Raw genomic sequence first — 13759 nt, 5'->3', positions numbered from 1 at the left:
ATATGTTAACATAAACCAAATCCAAAAGTCCTATGATTATCGTTGGTTTTTTTTAATATATATCTCGTCAATACAAAAATAGGCTGTACTGATTTCTCTTAAAATTAAGTACAGATACCATATTTATTCTTTTACAAATTATGGTTCATTAATACAAACAATTTTTTCTTATTAATTGGTCAAAATATGATAGGAAATTATGTATTTATAAATTATGTAAAAAAATATATTGAACATTTGGTCTATTTGACATATTAATAGTTAGTTTTTTCTCTAAAGGTTATTTGGGTTGAAAATTACCTTTATACCTAACTATAATTTTTTTAACCATCATGGTACAATATTGAATAAATTAATTGGAGATTATTCTAATAAACATTTGGCATTCCAATAAATTTTTTACTTTCGACGAAATAAAGTACTTCATAAATTTATCATGGGTTGGTACATAGAAGATTCAACGTTTTATCAATGGTTGTAAAAAGAAATTATGTTCCCATAACAATTACAGATAATGAAGTACATAGTACATACATTACAAAAATAACAGCGTTTAGCAATCTTTTTCCTCATCATTATAAATAACTGAGATCAAAATGGATACAAATTCATACACTCAAATGTACATGTATATTAGACTGCCTCTTTTTCGGATTAATATTTGTATTACCCTGCACATATAACTTTTCTCCTCTGTACAATCAAAAAACTGACTTTGGCAAAGTTGCTGACGTCTTAGGCCATTTTTGGGGTGGTGCAGACTATTTTAATTAATAAAAAAAAGTTATTTTTTTCGTAGAAATTACCCATTTGTAACCCTCTTTTACTGTCTTAAATAGAAGGTATTGAGTAAAAAAAGGTACTCGATATATTTTTTATGATCCAGTTTATTAGACACAATTATTGTACACCTTGTTTTTAATCATTTAAACTCTCTTACATGCCCTCAATGACTTAAATTTTTCTTTAATAGAAATTACATATCAAAATTTAGCACTAATTAAAGTGTTAAAACAATGTTCAACAAAAAAAAGACCTCAAACTTTGCAAAAAAATAGTATTTTGATTGTCCCCTCCAGATCAGATATTTTTGAAGAGAAGAAAAATATTAACCCAAAATTGGGACAGTCTAATGATATCTACATGCAAAAATGTAGGTATAAAGCTGCTTAGTATTCAATAATATGTGTGAGGTCTAGGTACAATAATACAATATAAATATTAGTGATGACACGCGGTCTGAGACCAAAAATTTGAATTAAGGGATTTTATCTAACTTATCTGTACTAATTTTCATCGTTGTTGCTTTTTTTTCGTTACGTTGTTGTCTTGTAATTGCCATGTAAAAAGCATTTGTTGACGAATATCTTTCGTCTAGTCAAATCCAACGAAATTAACACTGTACGGAAACCATCCTCCGGTAATTAAATTGTACAACCAAAATTTTAAATCGGAGAACATCAAAAAAAGGAAGTTTGTTTTCCAAAAAAAAGTCATTTTTAATATAATTTTCTATGGGACTGATGAAGACAGATTTTTTTGTAGGCCAAATTTTACTATTAGCGGTTCAACCCCAAACTCGGACCGAATTGGTTACTACGCCGGCTTAGGATTTTCATAGTGAAAATTAAGACAGGCATTTACATCCAATCAATTCCTCTGAAATTATTTGAAACTGTGCAGACTGTGTAGATTGTAGATCGAAATGTCATTTTCTAACAAAATGTCATACATACCATAAAAAAATCTTCTCTAAAAAAACAGCAATTTTAAATTTGGCGGAAACGATCATTGAATTGATTTGATGTTAGGGCTTATGAACAAAAACGCAGGAGGAGGGGAAGGGTATTGAAATTGCGAACTCAATCTAAAATTAAGTACGTTTATTATGTGTAGTAAATGGGAGCATGGTAGGTGGCAAAAAATGCCAAAAATTTCCGTATATACTTTGTACATGGTCCCTCAGAAAAATTATAACCGTCTCAGACTTCCACCCAACACTAATAATAAATAAATATATAATACCAGAAGAAGAATTTAAAAAAAAACGGATCATAATTTGAGGGTAAAAGGTGAAAGTAGTTATATAATAACTTGCTCGTAAATTTGTTGTTCCTACAGAAATCGAGGAAGAATCTAAAAAAAAAATATAGACGAAAAGGAAAAATTAATAATATAATATTACTAATATAACTATATATATTTATGAGAGTCGTTAATTATTGATATTAATTATAAATATATTACACTCACATTCCAAACAGTTTTCTCCTCCGCATTTGGAACAAACTCATTATTACTTTTGGTCAGTGGGATTGGTGTGTCATTGATTCTAATCGGGATTTTACTCATACTTCTTCTTCATAAAAGGAAGGTAAGTCAGCTGAAAAATGTAATATGATGATGATATTTATGTAAATATATATAACAGTAGGAAGGCACAATTCTTGGCCGGTATACCGGAACAAAGGGGATCAGACATGTATGGCGATGCTTATTTGGTATATGTACTGGTATTATAGTGGTAAAAGGGTACTGACGCATTTAAGATGGTACTATACAAAATTTGTATTAGATCCGGTACTTGAAACACCATTACGTCATAAAAATATTAGCTTTCCGATGACGTAAAGCCCTTCCCTCCCAAATAAATAATTACCATGAATGGAATATCCTTTTAGAATGAAAGAAAGAAGAGTTGATACTACTATAAATACCCAGAGGTGAAACTTTGTTTCATTAACTAATATATGAGGTATATGTTGTGTACATGTTGCGATTTTGAACCAATTACTGCTTGTACTATCAAACTGTTCAGTTTGCAACTAAAAAATGAGAGGAATAATTGTAAATGAAGGATTTACAGTACTTGGAATGGGGATCAGACAATAATTGAATATTCCATGGATGATCGAAATAGTAATGGATTAATTTTTGGCTATTTTAGTAAAAAATATTAAAATATAAGTATTCTGTAGAAAATTATAAAGATAAAATGCCCACAGTTGTTATATTACTCATAAATGCCTAATAAACATGTCATAATTATAGATCCAAATGAAATGATAGTGTCAATTAATAGCTGATAATTAGAATGCCCAATGTTTTCATTAAGTACTGCATTAAAAATGAAGAAATTGAAACTTGTACAATGTTTTTATATGGAATTACAACTCGTACAGACATTGCAACTTGTACACAACATATACATTTATAATAAGCATTCAATGATTATGAACAAATAACCCTAAATAAAAAAAATTAATAATCATATATAATATATAATTACATTGATTGGTATATTTTAAAGTTTTAATTACTTTTCTTGCAAATTAAGTCACACGTGACGTCTCTAAATCGAGTTCAAGTCATCATCAATTACTCTTATGTACACTTTTCCTCAAAAAAAAAAGTGTACAATGAAAGGAGGAAAAATGTAATCGATATAATATTTGAAATTTATTGTCAATTTTTTTTTTCACAAAATTCTAAATTAATGTAACAATCATCTATTAATTTATCATTATTATTTTAAAATATACGATATTGAGTCTGTAGCGTAGGGGAATAAAGTTTACACATGGTCTCCCTTGGAGAAGTCGTGCCATTTCACTATTGTTTATAATATATTTATTTTTTGGTCAAAAATGTAAGTGTCTTTCGCTACCAACATAGACATATCCCAAGGACAATATAATATATTATTTTCTAATGTGTATTTTGTTTTTAACATTTGTCATAAGGTACTCACAAAAAAATTAACAAACTGTCGATCTTCTGGCTCTACTCCTCCTCAAACATCATCACCAGCAAGAAAAAATGAAACTGGATCATTAATATCTTCAAAAAATCTTGAATCATCTCCTCCTGGATCCTTGAACAACAATTCCTCTCTTCAATACGGTAATGATCAGTTTGACCCCCAAATACCTTTAATTATAATAAAGCAAGGAATACTCTAGACATGGAAGGCGCACCATCGTTTTATGACCAACAAAAGGGATTATTTTCAAACTTAACTTTTGATTAGGGGTCATACACATACGACATCCGTTTAAAAGGCCAAAATTGTAACCCCCCTTACTTCCCTTTTCTTTCTTCAGAATCTGAGAAAAAATCAATTGAAACTTTTGATACAAACATTCTTTAGCAAATAGTTGGTTAAAAAGTACGTGTTCCATGTATAGCAGTGAATAATGATTAGAATTGGCATTTTTGTAAGAAAAAAAAGAGACGTATGGCACAGCTGAAATAAGACGCTTGTTCTTATCAGCTGCCAGTTAAATATTTTTGGGGAGATAGAATTAATTACTGCTACAAAGATAAGAACCTTCTACATTTAAAATACCATTAGTGGAGGAAAAAAGTTATAATTCATATATAGATATTTATTTTATTATGCATTTCTAAAACAATTGAGACCAAAAAACGGCGAGAATGCTTACTTTAGAGGTAGAAGTGAATACAACAAGACCTATTAAATATTGAAAAAAGAAGAAGAAAGAGTGCAAGTTACAACTGTTTTTCCTTTTCTAATTTATAAAGCTAGTGTTTTCCTTACAAAAATGTCTACTCAAATAATGAAACTCTACGTACGTAATGACAAAATTTAATCATACAAAACCCATTGGTCCTTTCAGGCATTGTAAATAAAGTTAATGAAGAAGTAGACTTAAGAAGTCGTGTTATTAATCCCCTCGTTTCAACCGTTGCAATAGCTAAGCCAGCTTCTAGCAATGACGCAATCGACAGACATGGAGGAATCACTCCCCCGCCGGCTTACAACAGACAAGGGAATTGGTACTCCCAATCCTTTGGATCATGAGGATTGGAATGGAAAATATGTATGTATCCCATCTGGGCGTTGCTAGCTTTCATCATTTGTGGTACTTAGCCCAAAAAATAATCAGCAGTATCCACATATTTTTGAGAATTTAGAGGGCTCTAGAGTTATGAAATCATTTTTGCGTAAGAGTTCTTATCTTACAACTTGACGTCATTACGTATATAATGACGTCATTCAACCGTTCACTCAAGTTAAAAGGAAGAATAAATACAAATATTTATTTGCTTCAAATTTAACATTGTGGTTCAAAATTAGGCATTTTGAACTACTTTCATAGATGATACGAGTGCAAATGTGTGATAAATGCAATGAGTGGCGTGAGACATTAGGCAAAAAGTTGTGAGTCTAACGCCTATTGTGACAACTTGCAAGCCCTATTTTTATACCGCATGAATGTAACTAACAGAGTTCTTAATCATTTTCAGAATCAGTATTACACAAGTAGCAGTACAATGACTCGGTCTCAAAAGCGGTATCCGCATCAGCACATACCGCCCCCCTCCAGAGTACCATGGCGGTGGTAACAGGGAAGTAGGAACCTATGGGGAATCTACTGGAGCCTCAATACCTTATTACACCCTACCTCGAAAACCTGTGAATCCTCTTCCTAGTAGTAGCATTATAAATAGCTCCACCAGTTGCGGGAAGCCTCATCGAAATCATCATCCACAGCAACAATTGTCATATTCCTCCTTTCGTCATTCATAAAATAAATAACAATTCTAGCCGTGGAGGCCACATTATTTTTTATTTTTTTCTTTTCTTAGACAAATACATTCTTTCCTCTTTGTTTTTTTTAAATAATTTATCAAGAGTATCAGAAGTTTTAAATAATACTTTTACTTGTATAGTTTTAAAAAAATCATTATTGTATTTCCAAAAGACCACTATATTTGTATATATATATATTTTGTTTTTTTTTAAATACCCAACTTTTAGACCTGTTTTACCTTTAACGCAAAAAATACATATCAAATCCATACAAACATATTTTATATTAAACATACAAATATTACTGTTTGCAATTTATTCATAAGTCAACTCTTTTTCAATTTGAATTAACAGTTGTATTAATTTGATTATAGAGTTTTCCAATTGATAACGATACTTTGTCAATTAGATAGTTATTCATTAGTGACACATAAATACAAAATCTATTACGTTTTCATTGTTTATTTGCCAATGTCTTCAAATGTGAAAAGTGCTGTGAATTTCTGCCTAAAAACTATCACATTACGTACCATCATTCCTTAGAAAGGACAGTATTGATGGTCACATTATATTTATATTAATTTATAGTTGAAAAAGGATGATGAAATTTTGAAAATGTATCTACAAATTTGATTAACAGGGCACTAGGTTTGGTTACTTACATTATCTTGTAAACAAAGCGATAGAGAGGGGCGCCGTCTTACAGCAAAATAATACAACTCCTTGAATAATAATAACAATATTATTTTTTAAATAAGGGTGTATGTTACTCACATAGAGAGTGCTGTGAAAATTATTCTCAGCATGGCCCACTTTTTTAGCAACAAACTACAGAATGTCCCCCCACTATAGGCATAATATATATTTTTTAGTTTGTTCATGCCTTTTTAACTGCATTCACTCGTTTTTACCCTTTTTTTTTTTTGACCAACTAAAGGCTATTTTTTCTATTAGTAGAATAGTTCTGGATGGAAGAAGCTAGTTGAAATAAAACAATTGTGTATAGAATAAATTAAAGAATTATTTACCTATTGATTTTATATTAATAAATAATTGATCAGCAATTCATAACGCAGTTGCTTAGATTCATTTCTCATTTAATTTCATAATTATTTAAATAATAAAAAGACAAAAAAATAGTTTTCAGTTTCTAAGGAATAAGTAAAAGCAAGACATGTTTGTTCGCATCAAGGCTATAAACCAATAAACAAAATGAGGGCCACGTGATCAATTTTTGGCCAAATATAGTTGGCTAGAAAACAATTTTTTTTATCTGCAAGAGGCGTTGAGTATACTTGAATGCTATTCTGTAACCATCTATCCAACACCCATGGATTCACACTTTTCATTGAATTAACAAGTTGAATTCATCAAAGGGAATAAAAAGTTGCGTACGTGTACCGTAATGTTGTAAAAAGCGACACCTTGCACGGAAAAACAATTTCATGTAGACTATGAAGCTACTTTGTTTTATATATTTGGGTAGCAATAATGTATTATTAACATTTTTGTATGTACGGCTTTAATTAATAAAAATATTCGACAATTAGTACCGTCAGAGATTGGGAAATTCTATATCATATCTTTTCTATAAGATTAAGCACAACCAAATTTGATAATATCTACATGAAAAACACAACAAAACAAAAACAATTTCATAACTAGTTTAATTACTCTTTTTTTTTTAAAGGATTTCTTTTATTAATTTTTTAATTTATTTAGAAATACAAATACAAATATAACTTGGGAGCATCGCATTTTTTCTTGATTGCTCATGAGTCCTTTACATTTCAAATGGAACAAATAAACAATGTTTAAATTCATTATTATTAATTATTATTGTTATAAATATTAAAATGAGTAATAATGATGGAAATTATAATTAATTATACACACACCTTGTTACGTACATGATATATATTGTTTTTACTGACAAAATTTCAAAACCTATGAAATAATGGAATAAATAAATACATATCTTAATATATAAAAGTACAAACTATAACGTTTTTTTATTAATTTAGTTGGAAATAAAACATTTTATAATGGTAAGCGTAAAATAATAATAATCATATAAGTCTACTTATTCAAAAGGAAAATTATGAATAATAAAGTTGTAAAAAATAGGATAAGTTTGATACTTTTTGAAGGTATGTACAATATTGTGAATAGTGTTTTTGTTTACCAAGGCTGTATTTTTTTATTCATGAAGATAGAACATCTGAGTATAACGTAATCACTAGGGCGTGAAAGACAACGAACAACACTCAGAATTTGTTTTGGAGGTGTAAGTTCTTTTTAAATAATTTGATTTAAAACTCTTGTGTGAGTGAGATTACCAACTAAAATTTGCATTTTACTATTACCTCTACCTGTAGTAAGTATGAGTGCAATGTGTCATAATTAGTAAAGATAAGGGGGCACACAAATATTACATCAGAAGAAGTGATGGAAGATTTTCTGTCAGGGCAAGTGACAGTGACAAAAATGGGATTTTTGGGCCAAGTATACCATTTTCCTGACGGTAGAAGAGGGCTAAAAATGGTAATTTAAAAACAAATACGCCGGCAATATTTTATTAATACTCATTATTACAAATATGTTTATGATATATACATCAAGGATCACAATATACAGTTCAGCCTGATTTGGTTATGATCGATGCTACATGCACATACCTGCGATATCTATTAATACGACTACATTGTTATTTCTTTGATTTAATTATGAATACTATATACATCAGAGAGCACTATCACAGTGCATCCTGTATACACGCTAAATGACTGTGAGATCTACATTGACTGCATTATAATGTCTTTGATCAAAAATAACATCATTTGGTTTAAAGATTCATGCATACAGATCAGCTTTGGTTTATTACTTTATAATGTCATTTGTAGATATATATTAAATGAATAATAATAATTGAAAGGGCATCTACAACGCAAAGTGAGTACTTATTATGCTGAATAGAAAAATTATTTCTACACAGAGGGGAGGGGGGATATAAACTCAAAAACGGGACAGTCTAATATACAGCCTTCCTTCTACTATTGTTCACACCTTTCTTGTGAAAAAAACAGACTTTTCTTAGCCAAAAATAAATACAAAATATATCTATGAATGAACTTATTTTTGAATTAAAACGAGGATAAGGAGTGATTTATATATCTATTTTTCTTTTTTTTTTCTTTAAAATAAGTAAACTTTAATTCCAACTCATTTCTATGCAGAAATTATTTTCATTTATGTATTAAAGGCACAGATTCACTTATAAACAAAAAACTATATTTTCCTTAAATTTAATATGTGTGAAAACAATAATATAATTCATGATTATTTTGATGTTATAAAAATTAAATAACAATAATAGACTCAAAACACTTGATGACACACGCAGAGAGAAGATTTTGCAGAATATATAAATATTTATGATTGTATCTTCAAAAATATACATATATTTTTCAATGTATATATGACGTCATAATATTCTGCACAAGAATATACAAATGAGTGGTTATTTATAAAACAATCTTCTTTACGTTTTGATCATTACTAGTGTTTGATTCGATTATTACTCGAACTCGAAAAAACAAAACTTTAGTGAATTACAATTTTTTCAAAAAATTAATTGAATTCGCAAAGAATATTATTTGAAAAACTCGACTAACTTCGAACTCGAATGATCAAAACTACAAACATTCAAGTATTATTTAAATAACTTGAAGAGAGTTGATTCATTTTACAATTACCCTGAATTGATGATAAGATTCATTGAAGTTGTGGGACAATGAATGAGAAAAAGGCTTATCCAAACTTGTCTAAGAAGCCATGAAATACTGATCCATTCTGTCAACTTCAGTTCTGAGCTAGAGGGGATTTTCGATTGCTGAGAAAATTTTATTCATAAGAAGAAATCTAATAGATAGTGAACGGTGGAGATCTTAATAAATATGAAATACGGCCGTAACATAAGTTAATTTAATTACTACTCTGCTGTGATTAAACAACTTTTTGAAATGATTTTCTATTAATCAAATAAATATTTTTATAAAATAAAAGGGTGTCTGCAGGATTATATAAATAAATAAATATACATAAATATATACTCAAGGTTAATAGAAATAGAAGGTTATACCATAACGCGTCTAAGAATGATGTTTGACTTCCACCGCGCATTTAATATTAACGTCATAGTAGATGAGTGGTTGCATATTTTGTCATAATCCCCCAACCTTACCCAGCAGTCGATGAGATACATTAAATTGAAAATTCTAGCAATAGTGACGTCATAGACTATGAGTGGTTGTGGGTTTTGTCAAAATCTGCCTGTGTTGCCCAGCAGTCGGTACAATACATCAAATTGAAAATTCTAGCAAGCCCGATTTCATGATGGTCTAACCTTGCATTTCTATTACCTTGTATATAGATTTTTTATTTTTTTGCGGGGGGCGCTTGGTTATTGGAATTCAAAAGAAAAAAATCGCACAGTTAAATTTTTGGAAAAAATTAAAAAATATCCAAAGCTATTCACAGAATATTAATTCTTTTGGAAAAAAAATCTGAAAAATAATTTTTTTTGCAAAACTTTCAAATAGTAAATTTGAAAAATTTACATTTATTTACAAAAAATGAAATATCAAATAGTAAGTTTTTTGAAAACATTTCAAAAATTTACATTTATTCACAAAAAATTTCATTTTTTGTAAAAAACTATTTAAATACTAATTTTTAAAAAAAATCTAAAATCTAAAGCTATTCGCGTATATTTTCAAATATTGAATTAAAAAAAATTGCTAATAATAAATCTTTTGGGAAAAAATTTATAGTAAAAAGCAAAAATTCTTAATTTTAGTGTGGAGCTAGAGCCCCTCCAGCACACCCCCTGCAGACGCCCCTGAATAACCTACATTATTTGCATAATAATTGACTGTTCTATTGAAGAAGTTAAATTAACCTTATTGTTGACTTAAATTTGATCAAATCTATGAAAAAATATTTTTCCTTCCAGAAGCCTTTACTTTATCTCAAACGCAGTTGACTCAATTCTCAAAAACTCGAACTCTACTCCACTCAATATTCAACTCGATGGTTAGAAATCGAATGAAAAAATAATCATTAGAATGAGAAAAAAACAACACATGAACATTGACGAGTGCAATACTTTTTGTAGTTGAACCTGAAAGGTGATTTTTATTTTTCCAACGCCGGTATCATTATTCATCAATTATTTTGGAGAGGGAACATCTAGATATAAGGTGCATGAGGTTATGAAAGATTGGATAATAATATTGAGGATTTATAAGCATAAGTCCATTTTGAACTCGGAGTAATTCCTGGCTATATCCTTATTAGCCAGAAGGAGTTAAATATGTGATTATTTCATTCATCCCACAACTCCCTGCATCCAATTTAATGTAACGTCACGACAGCAAATAATATTCAAATTGTCAGGGTTACTACAATAATTTTCATGTGTGTGTTGTTGTTTTTTTACAACTCTACTAATCAATGCTAGTAGTGTAAATATTAAGCCTTATTTACATTGAGAATTTTTTGTTGTTGTTGTTGGTAACTTGCGCAGTATTTTTTATATTTTCTAAAGCTGTTTTCACTATTATTTGATTATTGAAGAGAGAACATTTCAATATAGAGTAATTAATATTGTGTGTGTGTGTGCTCATAACTGATGGAGAGTAACACTAAAGTTTGTTGATGAGTTTTAAGTGTAAGTCCTTGTTAGACTCAGAATATAATTGAAGGTGGGTATTGGAGTTATTCTTATCTATGTTTTTGTTCATTTATTTCTTCTTCCACCGTTATCATAGCTGCTTGTAGCGGATTTAATGACAACTAAACTGCTCTCGTTCTAAAAAATTATTAAATTGTCAGGGTTACCATTTTAATTTTCGGTTTCTTTTAATTTTTTACATACCGAAAATATTTACGATTTACAACCCCACATCATTGCCCATTTAAATAATAAATGAAGAAAGAGAGCTTTTGCTAGCTATTCTGGAATAGGGATGAAGCAAATAAAGAAACAAATTCATATCTCATTCTGTTAATGCAAAATAAAACTAATACTAAAATAAAACAAATGTTGAACATTCTTTATCAGTAAAATGTGGGAGGGAGGGAATTAAGTATCTACGAATGTAGCAACTGCTGCTGTGAATAAATAGTTAAAATAAATACTTAAAGAGGTTTCAAACTGCAATCAACTTGGGGTCTGGAAATAATACGAATACTACTACTAATAAAAATCATTGATTCGCAATGATTAGACTGATGAGAGATTCGATAAATATTCTATATAAGGAATGGTTGTTTGAGGGGGAGGAAGCATGCGCTCACTGCATGATTATTATTATTGTTATTTTTAACGAACGTGGTTGATCCCACATTTCGATAAGCTAATTCATGGATTTAAATACCTATTTAAGAGGGTCATTCACTATCAGAGTCTACATATTTCAGTAGAAATAACTAGGTAGTAGATATTTCTTCAATATATAGTCGGACAGTCATATTTTCCACGAAGAGAGTTGCAAAATCTAAAAGATTTTGTTGAAGACGAAAATGCCGAAGAAGGGATGAGAAATGAGTCTAATCTAATTAGGCCCGACCTGAACTATTTACTATTTCACAATATAAATCACACTAAGGACAAGTTGTATGAGAAGAATTCACCTTCAACATTTCTGACTTGTATGTATTCCTGTTAAACATTTTCCCGATGTGACGTGTCCAGCTTGTGCCTATTCATCTTGAACGCTTTTGCTTTTGATACTAATGAAGGGATGTTAGTTATATATAATAGAATCATTCCTGGATAATATTTTATTATTAGATGTATACAATTAATAAAAATGGGCATTTGTTATTATTATTTATTTTTAAATAGGGGCTTAGTCCCATAATTTAATTATTTTGCTATCTTTCGAATTGATTATGTATATAAACCAACCCGTTTCTTTGTTAAAAATAACATGAAGAGATATTGAGTTATGTTATGGTAACAAAATATTGGCATGTAATTAAGTTATATGAAACACCGTGTCCTTACCTAAAAACACATTTTGGTAATAGTTTAAGGGATTTTAGGGGAAAATGTCATAGAAAAAAGGGCAATAGAGAAAACGGTAAAGGAAATGTAACAAAGTGGATAAAAAATGGCGAAATTCTTTTAAGGTGATATAATACCTATTACCAATATATTAAATGAATGAAAAATAAACATACACAACAGTGATTTGAATGGAAGAAGTGCTAATTACTTAATTCTCCGATATAAATTATAATATCGTTAGACATGATGGATTATTTATATTGGACAAGACTCATGGATTGGCAAATATCTGTGATTTCCACTTCGTTATGACCCAGGATGTATCAGAAAAAGAGGTGCATGGCTATGGAAAGACAACCCAGAGAAGGTTCGAGGAGGCAGTCAAATTTGGGTCGTTGGAGAGCACAGCGAAGACTGTAATGCTCAGTACAGTTGGAGCAATCAGAAATTGCAATAAAATGATGGTCTTCATTTCTTCATAAACCTTATTTTTCGTCTAAAAAAACGTCACAAGCTGCCTAACGTAGTTACTCAATGACTTGAATCCTCAAAGTTGCATATCTAGGACTGTGAATTCATACTTTCAATGGATATCACACCAAGTTATGAGAACCATAATAAGTGACATGTAGGCTCTTTCAACAAATTTTTATATGTATTTTGCATTTGAATAAGAGTACGTTTATAGTAATGGTCTTCAGTGATATTTATCAAAGAATATAAATATAACAACTCAATATATATTCATTCAATCCAAATAAGAATGAGAACCGGCTCCAACTTTATCCAACTTGTTAAACAAATATATGTAAATGTGAATTCCTTTGTCAATGTTTAATTCCTTCTATATATTTATTTATTGAATAAATGATGTATTTACATTTAAGGACAACAGAAATGGCTCCAAAAATATTTATTCGACACGTATTTAATTATCTACTTAGATTAATTGCAGTATGTATGGTCGGCGCCAACTCTTCGGGAAATTTTCAAGCCCTCAAAGATTTCAAGTGCCATATATTTCTGAATATATTATGCTGAGGGTTGTTTGTAAATCCATAAATCTTGTCCAATATAAAAAATCCATCATTTTCAATGACATTAATGATGGATAATTAAATGATGCC

General features: G+C 29.6%; 1 protein-coding gene across 4 annotated transcripts in view; it reads left to right on the top strand.

Moving 5' to 3' along the window:
- The window catches only part of LOC121117912 (neural cell adhesion molecule 2), a 236131-nt gene extending 228582 nt beyond the window's left edge, over window positions 1-7549 (top strand). For all 4 annotated transcript variants that reach the window (XM_071888648.1, XM_071888649.1, XM_071888647.1 and 1 more), the window contains 4 exons: window positions 2265-2374; window positions 3744-3903; window positions 4641-4844; window positions 5272-7549. In XM_071888648.1, coding sequence (XP_071744749.1) covers window positions 2265-2374; window positions 3744-3903; window positions 4641-4825 — 455 coding nt within the window. In that variant the 3' untranslated portion in view covers window positions 4826-4844; window positions 5272-7549. The remainder of the gene's footprint in view (window positions 1-2264; window positions 2375-3743; window positions 3904-4640; window positions 4845-5271) is intronic.
- The last annotated feature ends 6210 nt before the right edge of the window (window positions 7550-13759 follow it).

Source organism: Lepeophtheirus salmonis, chromosome 5, assembly GCF_016086655.4.
Source record: "Lepeophtheirus salmonis chromosome 5, UVic_Lsal_1.4, whole genome shotgun sequence".
NCBI lineage: Eukaryota > Metazoa > Arthropoda > Copepoda > Siphonostomatoida > Caligidae > Lepeophtheirus > Lepeophtheirus salmonis.
The sequence above is the reverse complement of the archived record's forward strand: the minus strand, read 5'-3'. Positions and strand labels throughout refer to the sequence as shown.